The 25,707-nt window shown below is 37.4% G+C and overlaps 1 protein-coding gene across 3 annotated transcripts; it reads left to right on the top strand.

Annotated features, from left to right (window-relative positions):
• The first annotated feature begins 545 nt into the window (after positions 1–545).
• Positions 546–25,666, top strand: LOC135160007 (low density lipoprotein receptor adapter protein 1-like). Of its 3 annotated transcripts, none has more exons than XM_064116123.1 (6): positions 546–823; positions 20,852–21,048; positions 21,928–22,040; positions 22,593–22,825; positions 23,801–23,916; positions 24,202–25,666. In XM_064116123.1, exons 1-6 carry the CDS (start codon positions 781–783, stop codon positions 24,391–24,393), a joined length of 894 nt encoding a protein of 297 aa, XP_063972193.1. In that variant the 5' UTR covers positions 546–780; the 3' UTR covers positions 24,394–25,666. The 3 variants fall into 3 exon arrangements, with proteins under 3 accessions (XP_063972193.1, XP_063972194.1, XP_063972192.1); XM_064116124.1 differs by lacking the exon at positions 546–823 and adding an exon at positions 8,199–8,391 and having other exon boundaries at positions 24,215–24,369; XM_064116122.1 differs by lacking the exon at positions 546–823 and adding an exon at positions 8,210–8,391.
• Positions 25,667–25,707: the final 41 nt, after the last annotated feature.

Genomic DNA, 25,707 nt, shown 5'->3' on the forward strand with positions numbered 1-25,707 from the left:
GGTTGGGATGATGCATCCTTATGGATGAAAATGCCCTGTACGCGCCGTCCGTCCAGAACTCTCCCATTTTTTTTTTCTCTTCTGGATTTTTGCGTGAGAATTTTACTGGCGGATGGGAAAATCAAATGATGAAACTTTAGATAAACAAATAAATTCCTCTGGAGGTGTTCCCCTGTTTCCTTCCCCAAAGCTCACAGATTTTACAGAACACAATCGGAGTGATAAAATCCAAAAATTATATTTTTTTTATTATGTTTAGCGGTCATGATAAATTAATGATTTACGTGACAGTAAAAATGTCGGTTTTATGATGTCGCGTTGTGATGTTAGATGTTGTTGATTTTTGTTTAATTAAAAAAAAAGGAAAATGTTGAGTGTTTTTTTCTTCAAATGCGCGAATATTTAAAATGAAATTGACAATATTTTGACACATCCAGCATGAATGATCCCTGATTACCCAATTAGTCTAGTGTATTACCCAACAGTGGTGATCACAAGTCGATATAACGGTCGTCTAAGGCCACACACGAGTCGTCATACACGATTGCAGTGCGTGGCCTCAGCTCCAGTTTAGTTAACAGTCAACGTGAACTGGTAAAACTGCAGAGAGTCAAGAAAAACGGTGAGCCGAGGGGAGCTGACTCAAGCATTTCTCGTTCAGCCGTATACCCGCGAGGATCGTATCCCAGAGCACGAGTTTATTTCTTTCACTTTGTTTTTTTTTCACTCTATTTCCCATCGCTGCCCCATTCGGAGGTTAATTTGTGTAAACAATTTGTCATGCCGTTGTTCAAGAAGCTGAGGATGTTCTCCCGTCACAAAAGTGAGTGTTGAATTGATAATAAATATTTATAGCGGTATTTCAACTAGTTATTGCGTCAGGCAGTCGTCAGATGAATTCAGAATTAAAGATCATTCGTCTAAGTTGAATTTGAACGATGAAAATTGATTGCAAAAATTTTAATTGAACGAAAATGAAATTGATTTTGAATTTTAAATCACGAACCATTTGGCAAAAAATTATTTTCGAAAAATATATATAATTATTTGTCCCGTAAATATTTTACGTAATTTCAAACGTTTCAGATTAATTATTTTTGCATTTCTTCGGCCTTTAGGGTTTCAATTGTGGAGACGCTAATTGTTAACTCAAGTAAACATCGCTGAATCGAATTCTCGGCGCTATGCGCGACTGTCTATTTTCCATACGACAATATGAAAGTAGGGAAAGAGGAATTAATGAATATTTTATCGTCCCGTAATTATTGGTATGTCATAAAGTAGTTGAAACTACTTTCACGGAGATTGCGTCATGGGTAACGAGTAGGTTGATAATTTGTTGTAGTCATTGTTTATTTTTTATGGGTTTAACAACATGAAAATGAAAAAACACATAAGCTCTGAATGGAATACGCCACAGGTGTGGCTTTTTTCCTATTAATCTCTGGAAATTTTTCTTTCTCTCTTTATTAGTCATAATTATTGCATGTTAATCAGGTAATTGGAATTGTTTGAATTTTGATTCTTAAAGTCAATTTTTTTTTCATTGTCATTGTTGAAATAAATTTAAAAAATACTCCACTCTATCTTAACGAAATACTCCGATAAATTCTCAGAGAGAAGAGGAAACACTGTTTTCATTTCAGCCAAGAATATCAAACAAAATATGTCAAAGGTTTTCTTGTCTCCCCCAAAGTGACTTCCTTCACTGCTGTCTGAGTAACTCGGTTTTCCGCTGGAAATGTTCTCATCGACAGCTGTCCCCGCCAGCCACAACAGTCGGAACAAAATATATATAAACACTGGGAATTTCCTCCAACTTTTCACATGCTGGGAAATTAAATTTTCCCCGCAGTTTCATTTTTTCTCAGTTATATCGCTCCACGTTTATTTATTTTTTCTTTTATTTCTCGTCGAAGGGGTCCAATGGCATCATTACTTTCAGCGACCCAAAGAAAAGTAAAAAAAAATTGAATTAAATATATTGGGGATGGTGGAGAACTTGTTTCTCTCTTTTTCTCGTTAACTTCCCATTGCACGATTCTCACCGTCCACTAACTCTCACTCGTTTCACCTTTTTACGTTATTTTATTTCTTCGTTTTTATTCAACTGATAAAGCGGATTTAGGAGTGCGAGCCCGCAGTCCTCGCAAAAGTATCGTTAACCTTTTATCCGGGAGAATGTGTGGTAGGGTGAGATAAAGTGGAAAATCCATCTGACACTGGATTCGCTTCTCCTTCATGGAATTATCCTAAATAAAACTATCATCGGTAGAATCCAGATGATTTTTTACTTCCGGATGAAAGAGCGTGGAATATGCTATTTTCACATTATTTGCCGATATTTTTCCATTTTTTTGTTTATCAGAATAAAATTATCTCTATCAAACCATCGTTCATTCATTTTTACGAAGCGCGGGGATCAAAAAGAGCCAACGATGACTCCTAATAAATTACACAGAACGACAGGATAATTTTTATTCAAACATTTTCCTTACCAATACAATCGAAAACCGAATTTTTGCAATTTTATTTACTCACCGCGTGCGGTAAATAAATTTGCAATTGTCATTGAGGGCGACGTACCCATGAATACCAATACCCTCGCCCGAAAATATGTAATTCGATATACTGTGAGAAAAATGAGACGCGAGTCGTGTGGAAAATTTAATTTCACGAGAACGAGTGCAGCGGCGAATAGAATGGAGCCTCCAGGATATGCGGAAGGTGTAGGCGGGCTGAAGATGCATGAATGCGTTCCCGAGATCGATGGGTGAGACTGGATAGATTGGTTCTCCGGGGGATGGATAACCCGGAGAAAGTGAGAAAGTGAAATGGTGAGAGGGAGAGAAGTGCCTGGCATCCTATTTCCTCAGGCGATAAGGGTATAATCCACCGGGCCCCAAAAATTCCGAGAAACTTGTGAGAAACTTGAGAAAATGTTATCATTTGAGATGCTGATATTATTCGAGAATTGTGACTCCCTGGAAAATTTCAAACTCGTGGAAATATATCTTCCGAGATAATCTCCGACAATTTTTCATTTGTTATCCACTGATAATATTTTCTGGAATAGTCCTGTTGTACGTGTCTCAGTGTCTTAATTTAAGACACCGGAGAGGTATTTTTAAGATCAATAAATTTTAGTTATGAGGGAAAAATTATGGAAAAATTTATTCAGCTTTGAACTAGTTTACCAATAATTTTATTCTTCAGTTCTTAAATCATTCGCGTAAGGCACCTGCAGTGAAAAGGATGGAACCTCTCGCCAGAGAATGGCCTCCTCCTCCTCCTCCCACTCCTCACCCATCCCTGAGCGAGATGCTGATGCAATTTTTACGAGTGTTTTACCCGAGAAATCGCTCTGCGAAGCTCGTCCCGGCGGAGCAAAACCGAAAAAAGTAAGTCAAGTGTCGGCACACAGGCGCCAGGAACAACTGCGGGGAGGGATAATTGACATGTGCGTGTCTTGGGCTGATGTAAGAAGCTGCTCCTGTGAAGTGAGTGCCACTCAAAGGCCATAAATTCATTATACTACTGGATTTTAATGTTCGAGAGGCACATTTTATATTCACAAATCAAGGGTTTTTGCGTGCAAGTGCATTGAAAAGGATGCAGTACAAAAAAATGAGATTCTCATTTATTTTTTAGGAAAATCTCGAGGAATTTCCGCATTGAAAGTTCATATCGTGAGAAAATCAACGGAATTTTTTTTATTTCAGTGCAACGACTAGATGATAATTGGATGATTTTTCACTCGCGAATTTATTTTCCACAACAAATTCTTTTTTATCTAGAAAATCGTCGGGAGTCAATTTTTATTAAACAAAATGTTTGGAAGATTTTAAAAAAATAGTTCCCGAAGGAGAGTTCAGAACATCCACTAAAAAAATATTGTCTTCCAAAGATTTGTTAATAATTATTCTGAATGTTTAGGAAAGATCTTCGGGAGATAAAACACTTTGATACGAGTCGATAAAAACGACTGAAAATTCACTAGATAAAAAAACAACTCGTTCAATATTTTCCACAAGAGAACCCTCTGAAGTCCCAATTTCACTCTCATTTTCACTTTTATCCCTTCATCATCGGGAAAAGAAAATAATGATGGTCTAACTCACTCCGAGTCCCCGGGAGGAATCAGTTGAGTGGACCTGAAGCATCCCGAGGACAATCGTAAATCTTTTCTCAAGATGCGAAACCGTTTAAATTCTCTTTTTCCCCTTTGTTAGCCGCACACGTTTTTCCCCTCTTTGCGACGAGTGATTGAAGTACGTTTGTAGTCAGACACGGAAATTACGACTACTCCTCGGTGGAAATGGAAATCTGGGCATCATTTGCTTTGATGTCTCGTTTAATACGTCCTCCACTCAGCTTTTCAGATTTCATTTACATGAAGAAACTTGTGGAGTCTGATTACTCCGGGGAAATGAATATGCGAGGGTGAAAAGGGCCGAATATATTCCCCAGATATTTGACAATAAATATTGACAATAAAATTTTCACTAAATCACAAGTCCCATTCAAATCAATCATCCGCGAATCGAGGAAGTAAATTAATGAAATCAATTCACGTTTTAACTGGACGATTTTATAAATTTTCTTTTACGACTCCTGGGAAACTCTATATTTCACACGACTCAGGGCAAGTTATCCGACGTGGTTCATTGGAAGGGCAGAAGTTACAGCTCCGGAGGAGACAGTTATTCTCTCGCACCGTTAAACGTTTTCGTACGGAAATTGTCGTTGTGGAAGTGAGGAATGTAAGTCGTTATTATTTCGACTCTAGTATTCTCATTTCTACTTGGCAATGGGGTATCTCACTTGACGGTTAACTAGAGGAGATGGAAGTGTTGGGAATTCTCCTGTCTCTTCATGTTCGGGGAGAAGTGACTTGATGCTTGCACTCTTGCCCTCATTTCCAAGTTATTGCTGGTTAAATGGATCCCAGTGGTGCATTGTAATAATTGAAAAAATGTGGGTCAATCATTTGGCTATTTACTAGCGAAGGGATCCAACGCCTCTGCCTCTGCATTAGTTTGTACTACTTTATTTCTTTTCTATTTCCGTATTCTCAATTTATTTAATTTTATACAATTGAATTTTTAAGCCTCGCCACTGGGACAAATTCTTTTTTTGCCAAATATCCATTTACTTCAGGGAACTTTTTATTTGTTCAATTATTTACTTCTAAAATCGAGGAACTCCCTGACAATTCTGATTAGGTTTAAATTGTGTCAATTATATTGTTCTAGAACATGATCATGTTGATTATAACTTTAAGAGAACTCCTGAAATAATTATCAGCATTAAATAATTACTAAAAACTAAATAATTATTAATGGAGCTCATTGAGGGTCACGTACAAAATTCTTATCTTCCAGAGTAATAGGATTATCGTAATTGAAACCTAAGTCGGTCGCCATTGGCAGTGATTACACCGGACAAAGACAATTTAAAAAAAATAAATATTTCTCTCAAGCAAATAAATATTTGGCAAAAATAATTTATTTTCTCTCTATTCGAATAATGAAAACATTTTAAATATCCATTTCTGTACTAATTAAATCATCTGGGGGGCAAATAGATGAATAAAAAATGTCTTCTCCCCATAAAACTAAAAAAATAAGTAAGATACCTTCGACGAAAGAGGTTATTAAAAAATTAATCGTGTAATAAGGTCAAGGTTGTCATGCAATTTCGTGTGGAAAGGAGCGTAAGGGCATATCGAAGTTTGATATGATCGAAGTTTGAGCCGCACCGAGTGGCTCTGACCGTAAGAGACGACGGGGACTTTGGAATTCAAGGCATCGCTGCATCGAGTATGAGAGTACACCAGACTCGTCCTCGCAGTGATATTGCAGGAACCACCGAGGGGAAGTGGTGATTTCGAGGTATCCACAGCACATGCACGTTTATTTACGACTAGAGTACATAGACAGGATCTTCGTCTATTCGTGCGGTGCACACGCTGTATCGATCTCCAAGGCGATTCTGGTGGCGTATTGGGCGCAACGATTTGTTGATATTTCTCAGGCGTTCATGTACTTTTCTGGTTGGCTGAATATCAAACCATTTTACGAGGAAAAAAAAAATTGCTTTCAACTTTTAAAAACGTCAGGGCAAAACGAATGCTTTTAGTTATAAAAAAAAACGAATGAGTTAAAAAGTATTTTTTTATCTGTAAAATTTTATTTTATTTATTGACTGGTTGACTTTCTTAAGTCAAAAGCATCCGTTCTGCCCCGTTCAATGTCCTTGAGAGGAATTTCGAAGGTAAACGTCTCTCCAGACCACTTTTGGAAGGGATTTCGATATAAATTCAATCCATCGAATCTCAATTTTTTTCTGATGGAAAAGCGTTCAATAAAATAGACAATAAAAACACCGAAGCCAATTTTACCCTCAAGAGCTCAGGGAGCAATTTCGAAATGAAATTTCTATCGATATTAATTTTTTTCCGCAATTCAATAGAACTGCAATTAAGCGAATTCCAATTTATTTCTGAATGAAAAACAGTCGGTAAAATAAATAGCAAAAAACGTTCGATTCATTTCAATGATTTTTTATTGAGATTCGTTTGAATTGGCCAAACATTCGGTAAAAATAAAAGTTGAAACAAGTTGGGCGCGTAGGGCTTGGAAAATTAAACGTGGAGGGCCACGAGGTGAAACGAGATATCTTCCAGACCTGAAGAATAACTGTAGACGTAGAAAGGGAATGACGGAGGGAGTGGTGAAGAAATATAGGGAAGACGCCCCATAGGTTTTCCCCATTTTTGTTCACCCCTTCTCTGGTCTTCTCCGTGCCACCCTCACTGGTGACAAATTTTTTCCACTCAGTTATGTGGCCTCGCCAGGTGGAAGGGCCGACGACGCGAGAAACTCAACGGCGATTTTATACGAGAAGCTATGGTACACGGGTGCACACTGGAGACACTGGAGAGAGAAAGCCCACCGACACAAACCCGTCACGTATAACTCAGTCAAGGAAGTGGTGGGTGATGGGGGGGGTGGAAAGTGGCTCGGTTGCTAGTATAACCTCTCGAGGGGGTTATAAACTCAAACCCCTTCGGCTCTCACTTCAAGGCACTTCCTTCCTTATTCTTGCAATCAGCTATTTTTCCAGAGTTTGAGGTGTTACGACGACAGTGGGTGGAGTAGCTTGTGTTTGGGTACAGAATAAAGGGTCAATCGAGGGCGAATCGAGGGTCAAACAGGAATGAGGCGTTAACTACGACTATTTACCCTGGAATCCACTGATTGCCGTTATTTACTTCACACATTTTGCGAAGCGGTCAGACGCACAGATTTTTGGGGATATTTTTGACGAACTGGACACTCTAAGTAATTAGTTACTGCATGAGGAGAAATATTCAGGAATAATTACATTAACTTTTTCGTAACTCTGGAGCGAATTACGGGTGTTGAATATTTTACGGAATTACGATGGAATTTTTTATGAAAGTTAGTAATTTTTGGCTGAATCGGAATTTGACTGTGAAAAATTACTGTGGGGTAAAATTTCCTAGTCCATTCCGTAATCGATGAGCCAACTGCGAGTGCCGTAATTTTTACGGAATATTTATCGTCGTCTGGAGTTTACATTTCGAAGTGTTTATCAAAAATTAATTTATGGTTTGTTTCGTTGTACAATTACCATTTCATTCTGGGGAAAACATTTTGTAAGTGGAAATTCTGAGAAGTTTGGGGTATGGTGTGTGTGCCCTATTTTTCTTCGGTCCTAACAGAGGGTCCATTGTTGATGAGTCATCAGGTGGAGGTGTTCTATCCCTTATTGTCCCTTAAGTTAGTTCCTCTGAGGGAACGAATCAGGCGGTTGTGCCTTTCCGAGCGTATAATAAAACAAGTAAACCATTTATTCACAAGTTTTAATCCTTCAAAATTCCCCTATTTCCAAAATTAGTCAATAAGAAAAATTATTCCATATTTATTTATGAAATAGTTATAATAAAGTTGATCTTAATTGTCTCTGTGGGGAATGGGCGATGTTCCGATATCGAAATTGTTCGCAATTTCGCTGTAATTATTACTCGCGAGAAATTCGAAAAAAATAATTTAATCGGCACTCTTTGGCGGATTATCACGGAAGAGTACGTACACGTAGGGATGCGCAAACGCCGAATAGGGGAAGGAGAAGGGTACGTACACACTCCACTCTGAAGCCACTGTGCGAGGGCTCACAGCGTGCCGTGGTGCGGACTAGACTGGAGGCTCGTTCTGTTATTATTCATAAACACTAGCCCATCATCAACAATCAAACGTCGAATGAAATAGTTTGAGGAAATTTTTTAAGTGAATATTTATTGTGAATTTGTTAGAGGGATGTCGTTCTTCAGGGGCTTGTGGAAGAGCAGCTCAAAGCACAAGAGTGAGTCTCCAATGAATTTTTATCGTTAAAATTATATATTTTTTATCCATCAATATTTAAATTGAGACGTCTCGAGGGGTGAGATTCACCGGAAGACGTTAAAACAGACGAGACAAGTGCATTTGTACATGGGAATGGCTCTCCAAGAACTTTGGCCACTGGCCCTTCACCTATTTATTATTCATGAAACCCCATTCCCAGCGGAAAACGTGTGCAGCCTCGTTTCCGAGGACAAAACAAAAAAAAATAATTGAAAGAAAATAAAACCTCCCAATACATCGTGGCTATAATATCAAAGAGGCGTAAATATCGTCACTTCAATCATCTATTTTCGATTGGAAGCGGAATCAAATCATGAAATAGAGTGAACCAACATGAAGAGAATGAAGACTGAGAGGAAATAAAAATTTGAGTCTCTATTCGCGATAATAAATGAAAAATTGTCAGGTCGGGGAGAGAAAAATTGTTGAAAAATTACGTGACTATTCCGTAAAAATTATGGAACCGTATTCAGTAAAAATTATAGAACAATTACACATTTTTAACTGAACGTTCGATATTTTTCCATTTTTTTAACCAAATTTTCTGACGGAAAATTTTTCCAAGATTTTATTTCCCCAGAAAAAAATAACTTGACGATTTCGCACTTTATTTGGTGATGAAACTTCACTTTTATTCCTATAAAAATTCCCATGAAATGATTCTCTACTGCGGATTACGTAAAATTGTCCCGTAATTTTCACTGAATTGTTCTCTCCGTGAGAATCCAACGAAACAAATAAAATTGAAAAAAATAAAAATTTGAGTCTTCAGAGAGCAATTTCCAGGAGTTTCGTCTCTTTGGCTCTTCACCCACCATAATGGCCATTTTTTTTTCGGTCATAAAAATGGCGATCGTTGAGTGGAGCAGCCGCAAATTTTACGCCTCTTTATTTCGTCCCAGGTCTAACGCATGTACCACAGAGCGTTAATTCACTCGTGGGATATGACTCTCACCTTCGTAATTTTCCCTCATCGAATGTACCCGCGTGGGTTCAGTATATGTATAGGTAGAGGGCACTAAATTCGTTGGAGGCTCGTACACCTATGCGACTAGATCGCACTTATGAATATTCAGCGAAATACTGTACACCAGGCTGTCCGTTAACGCGCCTGGTTTAACGCACCATTGAATTTATATCAGTGAATACACCCTACGTCATGGTATATCGTTGAGGGCCACTGCAAGAACAATTAACCGCTGTTGTTTCATGAGTTTTGATGCTGAGACGAGTCAAGTTCTCAGTAAATCAAAACCAAAGGGGTAAACATTTTTTTTGTTAATTAAAAATATTAATTTTAATTAAATTATTTTGAAAAATTCCGGCGCCGCCACTGAAAATTTTATCGAAGAATGTTTCCCATTTACCAAAAATCACAAGAAATTTTACTTTAACATCTCCACGATTGTTATAAAAAATTTCCCTTCGTGTTCACTCGCAATTCGTTTCTCGGAATTACCTCTGACTAATTGATATTTTCCAAGACACTCGGAGTAGTAATTAATTAAGATGTGCTTCGTAGTCGAAATTACACGAACTTTTCAATCCAAGAGTTTAACGACAATTTGTTGAAGAATTTTTTCATTACTTTCACCGAGACTTTCATCTCCGCTGAGAACGTAAAAAGAGATATTATTTTTCAGTATTAATGAACAATAAAAAAGATGAACCTTTGAAAAAATCGTCTCTCAACTTCTCACTGGAAAGACTATTCTTTACTCTAAATCAACATCGCTAATTAAATACCATTAATTAAATTTTTCTGAGATACTGCATCGGAGTAATTAACAAAGACATTCGTTCGCTTTAAAAATTCATCAAACTTTTTAATCTCCGAGTTCAATAAAAACTCGTTCAAAATTTATCCAATTATTTTTATCAAAGCCTTTGAAAAAGTGAATAAAACGTCGAGAATAGTTTGATTCGTGTGGCCCTCAGCACATGGATTGTTGCTGGAGCCCCAATATACCAATGCAATTAAGGAGGAGACCCCGAGTGTACTCGTCCTGTGTATCCTCGCGGGTCTGAGAGTGTCCTCTACGGGCACTTGTGTTGAAAATAGATACAGAAGACCAATGCGTCTCCACGATCCCCCCAGAGAGGTCACGTGATTTAAGATTCCCCTGGTGAAAGCCACCTCCTGTGTGCGACTGTCTCCTACCCCTCGAAATAATCTTCGACATAGCTTTGAATATTCAAGCCAGTAAATTACATGTGCGGATTTGTCTCATTTTAATTGAATAAATCCAATGTAATTATTCAGATCGAGTTCAGGTGTCGTTTTAGTTTTTTTTTCTCTCTCAAGAAGCTTGTACCGCTGTTTAGCTAGAGTGCACCGGGGTAAAACTCAATTTAAATACAAATTAAACGAGCCCCAGTGCACTTGAAATATCCATCTTTCTCCTCTGCTTTTCACCCCCAATTCCACCTAGTGATTCTATTTGTCGCGATGATTTTCCCGAGTATGAAAATTTTTTTGTGCGGGAGGATCTTTAAAAAATCTTCAGAATAAGAGTAATCAAAGGATCATCGAAAATTTTTTTTTCATTTTCAAAAAATATTGTGTTACGCATGATAATATTATTTTTATGCGTCATGAGGATTTCCTCAGAATCGAAAATCCTCAAAATGAAAAATTCACGTATGTAAACCAAAACATCAAGTAAATCCCCCAACTTATTTTTCACCACGAGGGACGCTATCACAATCTCCTCCGAAAAAAAAACGTCGTCATAAAAACTCCGAAACTGTACTATTATCACAACAAATCCCCGATGAAATCTCCACACCCCCGGGACTCGAGTATTTTTTTTGCACTGTCAGCCATAATGTAAAAAATGATGTATGTCGTCAAGTCTTTGTGGTGAAGCCATTGTGCCGTCAGAGGTAGCTGGAAACTTTATCCTGTTAATCCGAAAGGATGGGAAAGCTCATTGTCTTCGCCTTTGGCTCCTTCCGTAGTAACATTTATCAGGAGTGGGTGAAACCACCCTATTGCACACCTAAACCAGTTGCCTGACGATGTATATAGAATGTTACTTGGACGGAAACTAATCCCAAGGCTTGCTCAGGCATGGGGTGAAACGCTACACAAGGCCTGGATTTACTCGATGAAATCCTATTACGCCTCGAAGGATTACCGGGTCGATTCTGGATATATTGATCTCAACATTTTTTTCTCTTCTGTCCCCTGCGATTGTGGTTTTCATCTGGATTTTTATTTTCAGCTTTATTCGATGCCTCGAGCTCTAGATTCTTCGTCTCGTCATTGGTCGAATTTTTCGACAGATAAGTTGAATTGAAGAGGGAGAGAGGGGGGGAGAAGAAGTAGCTCATGTACGGAGAAAAGAAAAATTCTTTGAAAAAATATTTTTGCTAAATATTCATTTACTTCGGGGAAGTATTTATTTTTTTAAGAGTGTAGGTTTAAATTACGATAATCATATTACTTGAGAAGATGAGTATCTTCTACGCGACCCTCAACGAACTCTATTAATAATTATGTAATTTTGCTAAGCTTCGGATTTTCTTGAGAGAAGAATTTCTTTGAATTATTTAATGCTCATAATTATTGCAGGAGTTCACTCAAAGTTATAACTAACATGATCAGGTTCTACAACAACATAACTGACGCAATTTAAATCTAATCAGAATTGTTAGAGAGTTATTCGATTTTAGTAGTAAAGGTTTGAAAAAAAAAACATTTCGCTGAGGTAAATGGAAATTTGACAAAAATCTGTTTTTTTGGAAAAATTGAATAAAAAAATGGAATGTAATATAATATTATATTGTATAATATGATATTCTATTTTCATACAAATTTTTTCACCTGGGATACCATAAAGGCTGAAGAATTTGAACATTGTTCGAGAAAATACTTTTTCAAAGCAGCTATTAAAGAAAAAGTGATGACAAACGAGTGAATACTCTTCTGTTTGTTATATTATGTCTTGTGAACGTATCAAGTTCATGCATCCCAGATTCTCGAGTTACTCTCAAGCTAGGGGATAATGATGGTGGATAACTTCTCCTAGATTTTTCTTTCACCCTCGGAATAATGTCTTGTGATTCCTCTTTGTGCATTTATGTCTTTTATTTTCGACATCTTCCTCTCGTTCTGGCTTTCAAATTCATGGATAATGACGATACTACTTGGCCCATGTTGCGTACATTTGCGATCGTTAACCGGAAAGGCCGATGTGAATCCGACTCAGCAATAAAAAACTTTAGTACAGAGAAAACGTGCCGCTGTACCTTGCTTGTTGGGCTTTAATGGCCGCTCAAAGCTAACACTCACGTGTATAGTATTTTATCCTTAAAAAGCAGAGAAATTGCTTTTCCTTATTTTAGTTAATAAAAACATTCTCATCTCGGATGGGAGAATTTAAATTTCTGAAATGTACATCTTTGGGTAGCTAAAACAGTCACGTAAGTGCCATGAAGTATATTTTTGAAAAAAAAAATCACGTACACTGAAATTGACGATCTTCACATTTCTGTCGTAAAAAATACGTCTGTCTGTTACTATCTTCTGTGGAAAAAGTGAGCGCACCCTCACGAGTTCAGTTAAAAAAATGAAACTAGATATGACCAGACAATGACTCGAGGGGAAAGAATTTTTATGAAACGATTCAACTGACGAAAAAAAAGTTTTAAGTGAACTTCATGCTATCTCGTTAATTAAAGAACATAATTACAAGAAAAAAATCCGGAAATCCCGGAGTCCCAGAATTCGTTATGGCCAACCCCTGACGTACCCCCTGATGAGGCACCGTCTTTGCTATTAAAAATTTTAACCAGGAAATAACAGTCCACCCCCGCAGAGTCTGGAGGCGTGAGCAAAGCATGTGAGGTATACAATGGGCTGCTGTCTAGGGGTGAAGGCAGTGGGGTGCCCCGACGATATAGCCTAGGACACCCTACCCTAGTGTCACCCAGACATCGGCATCCCAGCCCCTGATTCTGGTCTCCCAGCCACTGGTGCTGGCATTCCAGCCCCTGGTGCTGGTATCCCAACCCTTGGTCCTGATATCCCAGCCTCTGGTGATCATACCCCAGCACCCCTCCTTCTCCTGGCCAACCCCATCCACCTGGGGATGCACTCAATTCACGCCCACCTCTTCCTCTCGTCTCGTTTATGGAGCACGTCGAGGGCCAAAATTAATAGATATATATTTTCAAATTCCACAAGGAAAAAGAACCTTAAGAGAAGTCCAAAGAATCCAGTGGGAGGTCTCCAGGCCATTAAGATGCTCTAGTACACCCGAAAGGATTCAAAATGAGTCTGTGAAAGAGGATGCCGAGCCCTAGGAAAAGGTTACACCAGAATTTACCGAGATGTTGGGCAAATCGCGTGTGCTTTCTAGAAAATTTATAGCTTTTGCAAGAGAACCGAGGGCACTATTCGACCACCACTTTAATGCACCAATGGAATAAACCCCACTAACTAAAGTGCATAATACCAAAATGGTGAATTATTAATTTGGCCACTCACCAAATTTAAACTTTGTAAAAACATCTGCTGGTCTATCAATCATTAAAATTATATTGCTGTACTCTGGCCACCCCATATATCCCCAGTGTAATTAAATTTTCAGGCAGTTGTGTTTATGATAATGAGATACTATTCGGAATTTTATTTGTTCAAGTTGTGAATAGCAGATGCTGATAGGTGGGTCCAGAACTTTTGAATCGTGTGGGCAAACCATAGAAATTATCGTATTTAATTAAATGATCGTGCCATGCCATACGTGAAAACTTTCTGGTGGACGGAAAATTTCATTATGTATAACCTTTGGTCATGGGACTGGGTGAATTGTCCAACGTGAAAATTTTACTCTGTTTGAAGTATAAATGCTGCATATACCCCAGGGCTTCGGTGCAGCCTTGCTAGCCTCCTGGTCTTTCTCTCGCGTATGACGTCAGCGGATAAATTTGGGGAATAAATAATAGACTTTAACTGGGCTAAGGTGGTCCTGGAGAGTGTCTCATACCTTCGGAAACCGGACAGGTGGAGGAAGGACATGAGTAAAGAAAATTTATTGATATGAAATTTTCTTCAATCTCACAAAATTTAAGGAACGAGTGGATTTAAATATTTAATGGTGTCCCTCCCTCCACATTAAAAAAAAAATTCTTCTAATTTTTGAGGATTTCGAAGGACATTATTATGTTAGGAATTATCAGGAGGAGAGAGGAGCGGAAAAATCACAGTAAATATTCTCATCGTCGTCAGAGAAAATGAAGAAAAATCTCACACCTTCGTCACTCATCATTTTGAATTGTCACATAATTACTGAATATCCTAGTAAACTCAGAGATAAATTCTCCAGCTTGTGCTACCCTTGAGACACATGCTCCGGTCTTCTCCCTCTCCACCCTCCCCCCTTCCCCCTTATTCAGGGTAAAATGGAAGACACGAGAGAGGTTGAACCTGCTCTCCAACTTGTCCCGATATTCAAGACGCTGTGCACTTCAGGTCACACCCCAGGGACAGACTAGGAAGACTGGTATTCTCATTCTTATTTCCTATTCCCCAGTTTTCGTTATTCTTCCCCCGAGATTCGCCACTTCACTGTGGGGGTGTGAGGAGAGGGTGGAGGATGATGGTGAAAGTAAGGGCGAATCCATTCGTATTGTTTCACGCTCCCTAAATATTTCTCGTTAAAAGTACTTGGATAAAGTTTCTGAAAGTGTTTCTTTTTTTTTTTCTTCGTCTGGGAATTCTGCCAGCTTTTCGAGAAATGCTTTTATTTCCATTTTTTTCCCTCACCTCCGCGCCTTTATTAAGGAAACATGCGGGCAATATTTCTTTATGATTCTCTGACGATGATATATCGCTGACATTTTTCGTACTTCTCAGCTTCCACAGGATATACACAGATTAATCTTATTTTCACCGGTTTTTTTTTCTCGCGCACGTGCACCTTGAGAAGTGAATGTGATCATGAGGGGATGAAAATGAGTTTAAGAGTCGAACTAAGCCACATAAATGATGGCATTCAAGAAAATCAATGAGAATTGTGGTGAAATTATGAAATTTTGGAGTCTAAAAAATTTAGAGGAATGAAATTAACGAAAAAAATGTTGTGATTAAATAAATGTATTATGAAAATTTAAAAAAATTCTTTCGAAAATATGCCATGAGGATGAAGAGATCCTGAAAACCTGAGATATCCGTCAAAAAATAACTCGATTGTCAAAAGTAACTTAACGTGCCTGTTTCGTAATCTGTCAGTCAAAACAATATTCAGTAAAAATGATGGAACAATTATACATTTTTTCACTGAACGTTTCATACTTTTACTGGAATATTTTGGACTTTTTCCTGAAGGTTCAAAAAGTGCGTAACTGTTCCGTAAATTTGACTGGCAGATTACGGACCAGGCTCATAATTTTTAAACAATTTTTCACTCCGTGCAATTGAACAAAAAGTCTGGCAACTTTTTTTTCAACTGCACGGAATTTATCGGAAGAAAAATGTTTTCTCCGTAAATTGAAAAGAAAATATCTCTCAAGATCTTTTAAAAGTATAAAAAAAATCATTCGATGTATCCGGGAAAAGAATATCCACTCCTATAATCCATGAATATAGGGTAATACTCTTACCCGTTCTCAACAGCATCAAATGAATTGGGGAATTGAATTTTCACGGCTGATTGACTTTTTGGAGCACCTGTGCTGCAAGCCCGGGAATTTGAATAATGAAATCCGATCCATTCACTCACGCACAAAAACAAGTTATACACTAGGAAAAGCCCAGCGAGTTGATCCCCACCCCCTCGCAAGCCTTCACCCCATTAAAAGCTTTAAAAGTCAGCGCTGGAAAAAAAAAAGTTGAAAAATGAATGGACGAATAAAAACCATCTGTTTAATACACAATGTGTATCACACATTGTCCAATGGACGAACAATAATTCCAAGTTATGATGGAGCGACGGGGCAGCTCGATCGTAACGCACAGCCGTTGAATTTCGCTCAAGGCCCCATAAAACCGTTGAAATACTGAAATACGATTCGGACGGTGATTATCATCGACCTGTGGGAATAATTGGAAGGGCCAAGGGGAACGAAATCAGTGGATGCTCATGACACAGATAAAAGGACTAGGGACAAAAGGGCTATTTAACTCGACGAGGAAAATTGCATTCACGACACTGAAAACGTGGTACAGTACTTCGAGCTGTATTCAAGTAGCAATCAACTGCGACTCGTTAGGCTTTCATTGTCTAGACCTCTGTGATATCGTTGCCCAGGGGGTGACATACAAAATTGCAAAAAAATAAATCACTCGATTGAACATGAAAATTAAGAAAAATTTTTTGTGGAAACTTTTCATCAATTTGTATCGGCGAATGAAGAAACTATTTATTCAATTTGATTATTTTGTAAATTTTGTCTATCACGCACACGAATAAATATATAATAAATAATAATATTATTGCATGTAATATATCATCACATGTAAACATGAAAGAATAAAAATAGGAAATAATCAAATCGGATAATTTTCCGTGAGTGACAGCCTTTTCCGGAAATAATCCTCGAAATTTATCCCAATAATTTACTCATTTACCCCAGTAATTTGGTTTCATGCATCATGATACATGGATGTACCCTGTACCTCTTGATTAAAACATCGATCAATCGTGAATGCCACACGCATACGGTGTTATATCACGTAGCAGTGAGCTTTCGGTGAAAATGTTACTCAGAATGCCAGGGTATACCTTCCCTGATTTATGGAAAATCAATTTCTCTTCATATACACGAGGGAATATAAATCACGTTGGAGACAGTTTGATCTACGGCAGTGGTAAGAGAAAAAGGATTAACAGAGATCAAGGGTTTTGAATGCAATGGGTTTCACCGGGGTAACGAGATTTTTGGATTGAACTCTCGGTGGAGAAAGATACGAGTCCACTTCAGGGTAAAGGCGGCAGTAGAGTGGGTCAGAACTTGTCAGACTTGTTTTTTATCTAGTCACCTATTTATATTTATCAGAAGACTAAAAATTAAGGCCCGGATGTAAACTGCCATTTCATATTGCAGCTAAAATAATTATTTAATTGTTACCAAAGTCAATTACTGCACTTCGTTTATTGTTTCCTTATTATATTTGATTCTAATAAAACCATTATTTCAACAATTTATTTATGACGACGATTTATGATCACGTAACCCTCTCCAACCGGACCTTAATGTAATAAAAAAAATAATAAAATTTCTTCGTTCACGTGAGATTTAGCAATTTGCAAAGTTCCTCAGGAATTTCGTCACTGAAAAATCATTTTATCATTCCTCTGTCTGTTATAAATAAAAAAATAATTTCCCCCATTCAATCTCGTTTAATGTTGTACTCCTGACAATGACAAGTGGACTGTGTGATTTTTCTCCACCAGTGCGTGATGAAGAAATAAATAAACCTCCATAACCGAGGAAAAAATATCAAAAGTCAGAGAGAGTGGAATAAAACAAGCTGAGAAGAGGCTGGAAAGAATTCACCAAAGTAACTCTATTCGCAGCGTTCCAAAAGTTTCATTCTACCGTGGAGAACTTTTCTCCTCCCTCCTGTAAAGTACATAAGAACCGGTGAAAGCCTCCGGGGTATAAGGACAAAACCCTTTTTTACATTCCAGACACGATTTGAGAAACCCCAGTCCACTTTTAATTCCATTCAGCGAAATAAAGAAGTTGAGGGCAATTTTTAGGGGTCACTGGGGAGAATCCACCCGGGCTTTGCCGGCAATTAAAGTTGAAGACCGAAGACGAAATGAAGACTGAAGTCTTTTATCGGCTAAGTCTAGGGGATTTTCATCAATTTTCGCTTTTTTTGAGAATTTTTTGTAAAAAAAATGGTCAGAACCCAACGCATCGAATTCATCGTTACGATTAATAGTATAATAATCTGTTTTACAAATATTTATAATTCCCTTACGAATTTTATGTGCATTAAATTCGATTCAATTAAATTTGATTCAATTAAATTTGATTCAAGGACATATGAATAGCTTTATTTAATTGAATTTATTTATAAATATTCATAAGATTTATGCAGTTCCGTGTAGACGAGGTGTAGAAACGCCTGTTCTCGGCAATTAAAAGTACCGCAATGTGACGAACAACCGTAATTCCAGGTTAACGTCCAAAAAGTGTCAAAAGACAAAATATATGGCTTTCCCGACTGCCTCGTTACCGCCTCTCGGCGAGCGTCTCGCCCTTTTTCATTCCCTTATTTCTCCGGTGGAAGGAAATCCAATACACTTTTCTCGTGGGGAGAAAAAAAATTCACGAGAGACAACCACCTGCGAGGAGTTTTAAAATCATTTCGAAATTCCCTTTAACACAGCCGCTTACACCGGCATTTAATAAATACTCCACTCTTTGTCCCCCCAAAAATTGGACTTTTCCATCAATTAAAAAAAAATGAAGAAACATAAAATTCTGGGCTTTAGCACAGAAGACAAGTGACAAATTTTCGCGAGTGTAAAAAAATAAGAAAGGACCACTGTTAATTTAATAATTGAATAGGCTTCAACAGACTGAAAAAAAATCAGTCATTTACGACAAATAAATGATTTTTTTTCTCGTGAAAAATTTAATTTAATTAAAACGAACCATTTTGCGTCGTGTAAACGGCTATCAGAGGGTAACTCGAGCTCGCAACCGCAATGACACAATGACAGGGATGAAGATTAAGCTCTCGGTCGTCCAGACGCAACCATCAGCCCATACAGAGTGCTTTGCCCTATGCTCTCCGTCCATCTCCCACTCCACAATGTACATAACAACGCGAATCGGACGGTATTCATCTCTGTCGCCTGTACCTACACCATTACCCTCAGAATCCCTCACTAAGCTCGTATGTCGAGACATCGCAAAGGGATCGCAAAGGGATAATCCAGTGTATACACGGATAAAAATATTCAGTTAAATTCACCCCCTTTTCCGTAATTTTAGAGCTGAATGTGGTTCACATAATTTTTACTGATCTTCTGCAGAATTTTTTTCGCGAATTCCATAAATTTTATATGAACTTTCTAGGAAAAATTATGATACCCGAATTATCCTAGTCGCTTCTGTCACCAGGAAGCGAATTTGGGATCCATTTTTTTTTTATTTCTCTTCGTGTGTTGGTGGACAGAGAGGGAAATACAGGTGGTCCTATTAAATTTTAAAAAGGTAGTCTGTTGCAAACATGAAAATCATCGCATCCTCGTACATGCGTATAGTCAATGCAATGTGCATTACAAATTCATTGCTCATAAAATGAAAAAATAAATTTATTTTATTTTTACTGTTTTTTTACATTCCCCAAGCGTATGACCTAAATCGTTGTGTTGCTACAATGAAAATTAATGGATAGTTGCGCTGTGCTAAAATATTCATATGAAAAAAATATTCCCTTCAATTTATTTGATTTTGTATGCGACGTTTGTTGAATTCATTAAATATTAAAGAATTAATGGAGATAAATTCACTCCCCATTATTTCTAGAATAGCCTACCTCCACGAGCGTACATTTGCCTCCATCGATTCGACTTCGGCCATCATCCCGTGGGATAAAGTTTCCCTGTCTTTTTTTTTTTTTCCAATCGTATCGTCGATACGGATTTCACTGTTGAACCTTTGAGCCCCTTCTCACTGTCGAATACTCCACGAGCGAGAAATTTGAATTATATGCGAATTTCAATATTTTCTTCCCTCGAAATGTCGTATATACGTGGAATACCCTGGGGAAATGAAGAGTTCCTTGGATCTAAAAAGCACCATTCTATGTCTATTGAAGGAATAGTATTTATGACGTGAGTTGAATGGAACTATTCACCGTTCATCAATATTTATTCAGAATTGAAAGAATTGAAAATATACGGTATTTTTTTCAACTGTTCATTTCTGTATAACTTTCCACCAGAGTTTTCCCGACTTTAATAAAATTTTTTTCACTGTCATTGTGAAATAATAAATAGTAACATCATAATGCATTTAATAATAAATTAGTGAATCGAAATATGATTGAGTTTGAGGGATTTGTAATAACCGATGATTTCAATGAAAAATTCATCAACTGATTGCTAAATTCATTGGGTCATCTGTCAATTAAAAAATTATCTGTTGCGAATGATTCAAAATACGAATAAAATTCCCCGATAATTTAAAATAATCAATAAAAACATGTCAATGCCTGCGATCCTTGACAAAATCCTTGCAACGTAGAGAAAATTTTATTTTATTGCAAGCGACATATAAAATTATCCAAAAATGTCTGTACGCCCCCCCCCCGCCCTTCCTCTTATTAGAATAAATTCTTGACTGCCAAAGATCTTCAAAAAAATCTTCCAAAGTTTTCCAAAATTATCTTATCTCTCTAACCATGAAATCAATAGTTGTAAATCTAATGACTCGTCAAATTGTCGCAGAATTATGCGAAGAATGGGCCCTAGCCAACAGTCGTGACTGCGTGGAGAGCACCAGTAGCAGTGCCAGTGGATTGGGTAGTGATCAGGGTGACGTTACCGAGGCGACATTTACACTGAAGTACCTTGGCAGTACTCTGGTGGAGACCCCCTCCAGCGAGGAGGCAACCGCCGAGGCTATCAAAACAGTCATGACCATGGTATGTACCCCGTGTAATTATTATCATTGCGATGAAGGCTATCTCAAAATAAATGTATTATCCCAGAGCAATTATAGTATTTCAATATTGTCATTTGCTTTATTCATATCACTCCATCATTTTGCGGAAATTGAGATAAATGGATTGAAATTACGTTAATACGAATGTTTGCGCAGATGATTAATTTACGTAACGATGTGGGATTTTTATTTCATTTATGTAATTCACGTCATACACATGGTAAAAAGATGAATTTCATTAATCTGCAGTTTAAATTGGGTCAAAACCCCTGAGCGAATACATTCATGAATTTAAATCCGATGATTTATAAATATTAACAAAATTAAAATGAATATATTATTTTTAAAGTACGAGGACAGACATTTTCTCCGAAAATTAAAATCCCTCTGTTTAATGTAAATCTTTTAGAGATTTTCCAGAAAATTTCATTTCATCCAAAACTGGAGCTTCATAAAATTCACTCATCTCGTTTTACCCCTTTACTGAATTTCGAGTCATTACTAATGATTATCAAGTCTTTTTCATTCATTAATCACCACCTGAATATTGACATTTCGATTTTCTCTCTTTCTCTCTCTCTCTCTCGTTCCATTTCTCTTCAGAAAAAAAAACTTGTGAACGGAGCTTTGGATTCGTTACCAAACGAAGCTCTCAAGTCTGACGATGTCAGATAAGCGGATGCTGGCACAGAGAGCTTTCCGTATCGTTCATTCCCTCAGTGGGTAATGGAAAATTGTGAGCTCAATGTACACACGTTATCATTGTGGAAAATACAGGGCCAATTAGCGTATACCGGAGCAGACGAATACACCCACAGAGAGACCATTAATTAATTACAGTTGGCGGATTTTGTTTCAGGTCAAGGCGAGTGGTAAAAAATTACAGCGAGTCTCTCTCGGGGTCAGTCTTCGCGGAATACGTATGACTGATTTGGCAACAGAAGAGGATCAACTTCAGGTCTCCATATACAGGTGATTCTACAATGTTATGACTAAATTATGCTTAAGATAATATCGAAAGCGATATGAATTTAATTCTGGAGGGGGAGAAGTCAAATAGACGAAATAACGTTCGCCATTTCAAAACTAAAAATTTTCAGATAAACATATACTCCATATACATATACTGCATATACCTACATGTATGTATAGGTGATTCTACAATATTATGACTAAATTCTGCCCAAGATAACATCGCAAGCGATATAAATTTAATAATGAAGGGGGAGAGAAAGAATGGGCGAAATAACGTTCACGATTCGGAAACGAAAGATTTTCCCATAAATACATGAATGTATTTATCAACAACAAAATGTATATACTCCATATACAGGTGACTCCACAATATTATAACAATTCTGCTGACGATAACATTAAAACCAATATCAATTTAATAATCACAAGGGGAAAACAAATGGACGAAATAACGTTCGCGACATCGAAAGGAAAAATTGTCAAATAAACATTATTCAAATGAGAAATACAAATTCATAAATGTTTTCTTCTTTTATCTTCCGCCTCCAGGATTTCCTACTGTTCCGCGGATGCTGCTCACGATCATGTATTCGCATTCATAGCGACAAATCTGAATGAAACAATGGAGTGCCATGCTTTTTTATGCCCAAAAAGAAAAACCGCCCAAACAGTGACGCTAACAGTTGCCCAGGCATTCAACACAGCATACGAAGCCTGGCAACAGTCCCGAGCTGATCCACGCATTCATCATCAACCCACCAAGACTCTGAACACCATTCTCCGTAAGTATATCAATTGTTTTCACTGTTAAACCCTCCAACAATTGGTATTGACACTTGGTTGACTGAGGGGTGGTGGGTTGGGGGTAGGAGGGATGCTGGTGCAGCTGGTATGAATGTCAATTGAAATATGCAAATTAGTGAATCAATAGTATTGAATAGTCGCCAGTGGATTGAGATAGAGAAGTTTGGTCACAAATGCTAAATGCGATTGCTTGTCCCAGTGTTCCATTAACTCTGGGATATGCATACCGGGGGCGTGTGGCTACAGGGGGTGAAGGAAGGTGGGGAGGGGGAGAGAAAGCAATTCACTGATGGATTTTCATCATATAATAGGGTCTACATTCCTGAGGTCTATTAATTCTCCATTAATTATAGTCAAAATCTTTGGAAATTATCGAAAATGGACACTTTTTTTTGATAAGGGGATTTAAAATAAATATTTTGTTTTTTTTAAAGTACGTTGAAGATAAAGACTATTTCAGTGAGGAAAGAAAATTGCGGAAAATTAATTGATTTGGGAGAAGTATTAACGTTTGGAAGATTATACTTCTTTGATTGAATCAAATTAAGATTTAATTATGTAGCTGATGACCTTGAATGAAGTTCATTAATGATTATTGATGGATTTTGATGAATATTAGTGAGTTTAGTGAAACGTCAAGATTACAAAACAAAATTGGAAGTAAATAAAAATGAAAGATCGTAGATAATATTTTTTTCGTGACATCTGGTTGTTCGATAATTCTGCTCCTTGAGGGCCCTATCGCTTCTATTAATATAATTTTCATCTACCTAGTGGTAATGAGATACACAGCTCGTGGTAAACAATGAATTATTCCGCATGCGGATGTATTTGCACGAGATCTCAAGTGAGATTGTCAAGACCAAACATTGTTACACGTATTATCTTCAGTATTATCAAACAACTGAAGCCAAATTCTCCCAAAATTTCAATTTTTGCATCACCAATTTCAGACAGCGATGACAAAATCGTGGGTAAGTCCGAGGAGTCGTCGAGCGGGGTGAAAAAGAGTGAGAAAAATCTGCTGATTGATCTGACCCACGAGGTGAAACCAACGGAAAAGTCCTGGGTAAGTTTCAACAATATTCGAGTAGAGAAAAAAATTATTTAATTCTAGGATTGATATTTGGAACAGGAGAAAATATATTTTCTTCTGTTAATACTCGCGTAAAAAAATTTTGTCTCTCGAAGATCTTACAAAAATAGTGAGAAGATCATTGGAAGATCCTCTCAAGATCTCCCGGTGATTCTTCTGACGATTTTTGAATGAACTTCAGCAGACAAAAACTTTTCTCCGCGGGTAATCATTCACTGGAAATCGATAACTCATTTTTATTAACGATTGCAACGTCAGGTTCATTTTGAAGATGACTCAAGCGGTGAAATGAGGAAGACATCGAAGAAGGCAACCCCCAACAGCATCCCCATGGCGACAATAAGACATCCGAGTAGCATGAGTAATCATGTTGTACCGAGACCAATGCCAGGATTCAAAGTTCAAAATGCCTGGGGAGAGTCGCGATCTGTCGATCTCATGTGCTCGTAGCAATCGTAGCCCAGGGCCGATAGTTTCACAGACGTGCCACTGATAACAGGACTGTGGAAGCACTTATCGAACAACGGCCTCAACAAAAAGACTATGAATTGCGAACGATTCAATGGGGAGGAGAATAAATTATGAAATTTTTGGTGGATCGATAGATCGATGAAGAAGATATTTCCAGATACTGAGAAATATTCCATAACAATAATGCAATTATTCGCGTTATTAGGAATAAGAAAGTGTTTGCCGGGAGATTTTATAGAAACGAAAGTAATTTTTCCCGGAGAAACTAAAAAATTAAAAAAATTCTTGAACATTTAACGATTTATGTGAAAGTGATTGTTGTAAAATTTCTCAGTCGTTGAAGAGAAATTACGAAACGACTTGTTCAGACGAGTGATTAACTTTTATGAAATACTTTTTATTAAGTTTAATATCGCTGCCATTTTGACGTTTTCTGGGATTTGATATTTCATTTTTCACTCTGTGAAGGGGAAAATAATTATTGATTTACGAAATAAAAGTGAATACTAGTGCTGATTGTACATTTTTCATCATCAATTCAATATTTTTTCGTCGTCAATTGCAAGTTAATGCACCAGTGACGATTGTCTCCGCTTGTGCACAAGTTAAACGACATTGATATTTGATTGATGTTGATGACGGGCGAAATGACGGTTTAGAGAATAATCGTATGTTAAGCAGAACCCATTGATTGACATAGCGTCTTAGTGTGAGAATATTAAGGCTGTGTGTATTTGCACATGTTGTCGATATCAATATGACGCATGTGCGAATTTAAATTGAAACTACCGTGTTACGATTCCACTGAACAGAGAGAAATTTTCCGTAAAAACTGGTGCAGAAAAATTATTATCATATGAAGCTCCTCTAGAAGACCTCGGTGATGACCCAAAAAGATTCAGAAGACACTTTTTTTCAACATAAACTAAATTTTCGCATAACATTTGGGGGGATTTCTGAAAAATTTCGCGCATTCGGGTAAAAATTTTCAATCAACCCAATAATATTTCCATTTTTCTTCTAGAAATTTCTCTCTGTGCAATCGCGTGTGAACAATGAATTGATAATTCCTCTGAAGTAATTGTTGAATGCTTATGGTGTCACGATTATTGCGAAACGAATGATTAATTCGAGCGCAACATTATGTTTATTGATTTGTGCTATCGATTTTTGGAGTGACTTTATTATTCCCGATTTTGTTATATTTGAATACTTAACAAATAAGTAGAATAAAGGATACATATCTACATGACTATCGTGATTTATCGCCTGATCCTCCCATTACCCCATTAA

The sequence above is a fragment of the Diachasmimorpha longicaudata genome, chromosome 3, assembly GCF_034640455.1.
Source record: "Diachasmimorpha longicaudata isolate KC_UGA_2023 chromosome 3, iyDiaLong2, whole genome shotgun sequence".
In the NCBI taxonomy this organism is placed as follows: domain Eukaryota; kingdom Metazoa; phylum Arthropoda; class Insecta; order Hymenoptera; family Braconidae; genus Diachasmimorpha; species Diachasmimorpha longicaudata.

What these genes read in the sequence shown, in the direction of transcription:
- LOC135160007 (XM_064116122.1), top strand. Translation starts at nt 8,346, where the DNA reads ATGTCGTTCTTCAGGGGCTTGTGGAAGAGCAGCTCAAAGCACAAGA. An exon ending in CTTCAGGTCTCCATATACAG is followed by an intron (nt 22,041 to 22,592) that starts GTGATTCTACAA and finishes TTCCGCCTCCAG; the next exon opens with GATTTCCTACTGTTCCGCGG. An exon ending in AACCAACGGAAAAGTCCTGG is followed by an intron (nt 23,917 to 24,201) that starts GTAAGTTTCAAC and finishes TTGCAACGTCAG; the next exon opens with GTTCATTTTGAAGATGACTC.